Source organism: Colobus angolensis, unplaced genomic scaffold (genome assembly GCF_000951035.1).
Source record: "Colobus angolensis palliatus isolate OR3802 unplaced genomic scaffold, Cang.pa_1.0 Scaffold269, whole genome shotgun sequence".
Taxonomy (NCBI): domain Eukaryota; kingdom Metazoa; phylum Chordata; class Mammalia; order Primates; family Cercopithecidae; genus Colobus; species Colobus angolensis.
Genome location: NW_012115921.1, coordinates 871,023 through 874,549, shown reverse-complemented (window position 1 = coordinate 874,549; position 3,527 = coordinate 871,023). Strand labels below are relative to the sequence as shown.

Below are 3,527 nucleotides of genomic sequence, written 5' to 3'. Positions count from 1 at the left end.
CCAACATGGAGAAACCCCATCTCTACTAAAAATACAAAATTAGCTGGGTGTGGTGGCGCATGCCTGTAATCCCAGCTACTCAGGAGGCTGAGGTAGGAGAATCATTTGAACCCAGGAGGCAGAGGTTGCAGTGAGCCAAGATCGCACCATTGCGCTCCAGCCTGGGCAACAAGAGGGAAACTCCGTCTCAAAATAATAAAAAAAGATCATTATCTTTAAGAGGTGATTAGGGAAGATTGAATTCTTTATGTGGAAATAAACTTGAGCTTTAAATTCTTAATTTTTTTTCCCAAAATGAAAATAGCTGTATTCTTTTAAGAAACTTTATGCGCACAGAAAATTTTAGTTTTTTAAAAACAGTTGGTGGTTTTTACTGTATGTTTTTATTTTTTGTTTCAGGTGTTGCACCTCCTTCTTTTGTAGCCATTAAGGCAGGAACAACACTGTATCAACTTACAACAGCAGGAGAAGCTGTTTCCTGGAACTCAATATTTATTCTGATGATCTTGGCTGTGCTTTCTATTCTGCCAGCCATCTTCCAAAAAAAACTAAAGCAGAAATTTGAGTAAAAATAATCATCTGATTTTTAGTTTTGCTGTCATCACCATCTCAGGATTAACAGGTGCATCCATTTATGTTTTAAAATCACCTCTTCAGTAATTAAACAAGGAATTTGTAAAATAAAATTTCCTGTCAGATAGTTAAAGTAATACATTTAAACGATAAGGGGAGAAGAAAGTAAAAATGGAAATTGGTATACTGTGAAAAGTGCTATCAATAGTTAAGGTAGACATCTTAGACATAAAGTATTATACCAAGGGTAGCTATAGATAATAGTAATGTGGTAGGAAATTGTTGATCCAGCTAATTCATTTGATTTAATTGAATATTTTTTCTCTTTAATAACTAAAGTAGATATTCTTAAATTCTAGATTTTTAAAAGTAGTGTTGCAAGTTTTGTTAATGTTAGGCTTTTTTCAGAGCATAAACTGGAAAACTTAAAAAGAGATTTACATTTTCTTCCTCTTTTGAGGTAATGGATTTGTTTGGAAATTGCATGTTAGTAGACGACTGAATATGGAAAGGATATCAAGTTGTCTATTTTGTTAATTTCATTTTTGTTTTTTATCTTCTAGATTTTTATCATGGATTAGTCTGAAATTTAAAGTTCTGGCCAGTCTGTTTTCTTTTATCTTGTAGTTTTTACAGTATTTCCACTGCATATACAAAATTGGTATTATAGAACTGTATCATATTTGGTATTGTTAATTTTTTTTTTTTTTTTGAGATGGAGTCTTGCTGTTGCCCAGGCTGGAGTGCAGTGGCATGATCTCGGCTCACTGCAGATTCCGCCTCCTGGGTTCAAGCGATTCTCCTGGCCCAGCTTCCTGAGTAACTGCGATTACAGGTGTGTGCTACCACACCCAGCTAATTTTTGTATTTTTAGTAGAGATGGGGTTTCACCATGTTGGCTGGGCTGATCTTGAACTCCTGACCTCAGGCTGTCTGCCCACTTCCATCTCCCAAAGTGCTGGGATTACAGGCTTGAGCCACTGCGCCCGGCCATGGTATTGATAAATTTATATTCAGATAATTTGTTATGGCTCTTTAATATCTCAAAAGGGACTCTAAAAAGCAAACACTCAAGAGTTTGTAGTTTTTAGACATTAAGTTAATTATTTTAAACAATGACAGCAAAACACAAGTGATTAAATATAGTTTATTTGTTCCAATGACTAAATTTTACCTCATTTATTAATCTGGTTATTAAGGAATACATTTAATAATAATATGTAATTATTCTTTTTATGCATGATACACCTAGAAAAATGCCTTTTGTTTCTATTGATGGCTTTTTTGTTTGGAGCTGCTTTTGATTACTTAATGCAGTTTCCCAATTTAGTCTTTACTTTTTCTAACTCACAAAGTAAAATTAACTGATCACATGGCAACTACTATATTTAAATAGTTCTGGAAAAATGAAAGTGCTTTTTGCTGCTTGGTTAATGGGTAATGCCCTTGATTCCTTGGTTGTAGGACATAGCTGATCTAAAGTGCTCTGTCAGTTTTGCCTTCACCCATGACTGTCATTATGTTGAAAAGTTCTTTAGCTGTGAGAAATCCTTGTATGTTTTTATTATGAGAGGTATAATCATCCTCAAAAGCCTGTTTTTACTACATGATGTGGACTGATTATTTTTTCTATCACAGTATTAACAGATTTTATTGTAAATACAAAGAAAATATATTGATTATTATAGTATTCTTATGTCAGCTGGCCTTTTATGTGAGATTATTATTTCTAGCAAGGCTTTCTTCCTTTCTTAGTGCCCAGAGACTGATAAATCCTTTCTTATTTTTACACATAAATTAAAACGTAGCCTTTTTGGACAAATTCACTAAATATTACTGTATAAAATGTAATTGAGTAAATTTTTATCAGAATTTTAAAAATGAGCTTAGACTCAGAAGCTTCACTATTTACTCCAGCGTGTGTAAATTGTACTTACTCTATTCTCAGAGTATATTTACTGTCCTTGTCATTGATTCTTTCCCTTTGCTAATTTTTTTTTTTTTTGTTAATGGTAGCTGCGACTTTAGGTGGGGTATATTTTCTTCTCCTAAGAGAATAGACAGTTTTTCCAGATTCATCATCATTGACTGTCAAGAAAGGACCCTTCAGCAGGCTGTACCCTTAGTGCAGTTGATGGCCTGTCTTCATGGATTCACAGACTTGGCCTGATGCCACATGTAAATTCAAGCTTTGGCTTGACAATTATACGGTAACAACCACAAGAAGACAAGCATCTGTGGTGCAGAGGCAAGCAGGCTAACTAGAAGTTGACATGCTAAGAAAGTGAAACTGTTCTTTCTTAGTTAATGGTCTTTCTCTGGAGCTCTGTTACTTTGAGTATAATATTTCCATGACACTTAGTAAATGCAAGCTAAAATGTAATAATAATAATAATAAATTGTACTGGAGAAACCTAAATGTCACATTTGGGATTTATTTCATGGAAGTACTTAGATTAAAAAACTCTGGCTGGGCAAGGTGGCTCATGCCTATGATCCCAGCACTTTGGAAGGCGGAAGCGGGTGAATCACCTGCAGTCAGGAGTTTGAGACCAGCCTGGCCATCATAGTGAAACCCATCTCTACTAATCACATGAAAAATTAGCGAGGTGTGGTGGCATGTGCCTATAGTCCTAGCTACTTGGGAGGTTGAGGCACGAGAATCGCTCGAACCCAGAAGGTGGAGGTTGCGGTGAGATGAAATTGCGCCACTGCATTCCAGCCTGGGTGACAGAGCCAGACTCTTCTCAAAAAACTAAAAACAAATTCGTTGTTGAATAAAAGTATATTCTTAAATTCTGGGCCGGACGTGGTGGCTCAAACGCCTGTAATCCCAGCACTTTGCGAGGCAGAGTCAGATGGATAACGAGGTCAGGAGATCAAGACCATCCTGGCTAACATGGTGAAACCCCGTCTCTACTAAAAATACAAAAAATTAGCTGGGCGTGGTGGCG

General features: G+C 36.0%; 1 protein-coding gene across 2 annotated transcripts in view; it reads left to right on the top strand.

Moving 5' to 3' along the window:
• Positions 1 to 2,992, top strand: part of TMEM41B (transmembrane protein 41B) — a 37,559-nt gene extending 34,567 nt beyond the window's left edge. Inside the window, exons 7-8 of one of the 2 annotated variants that reach the window (XR_001002379.1) lie at positions 400 to 622; positions 2,590 to 2,992. Coding sequence is in view for 1 of the 2 variants with exons in the window: in XM_011947609.1 (XP_011802999.1) it covers positions 400 to 569 (170 nt within the window). In the remaining variant the exon portion in view is untranslated. Of the gene's footprint in view, positions 1 to 399; positions 1,023 to 2,589 lie in introns of those variants that run through there. The other variant, XM_011947609.1, reaches the window with a different exon arrangement.
• Positions 2,993 to 3,527: the final 535 nt, after the last annotated feature.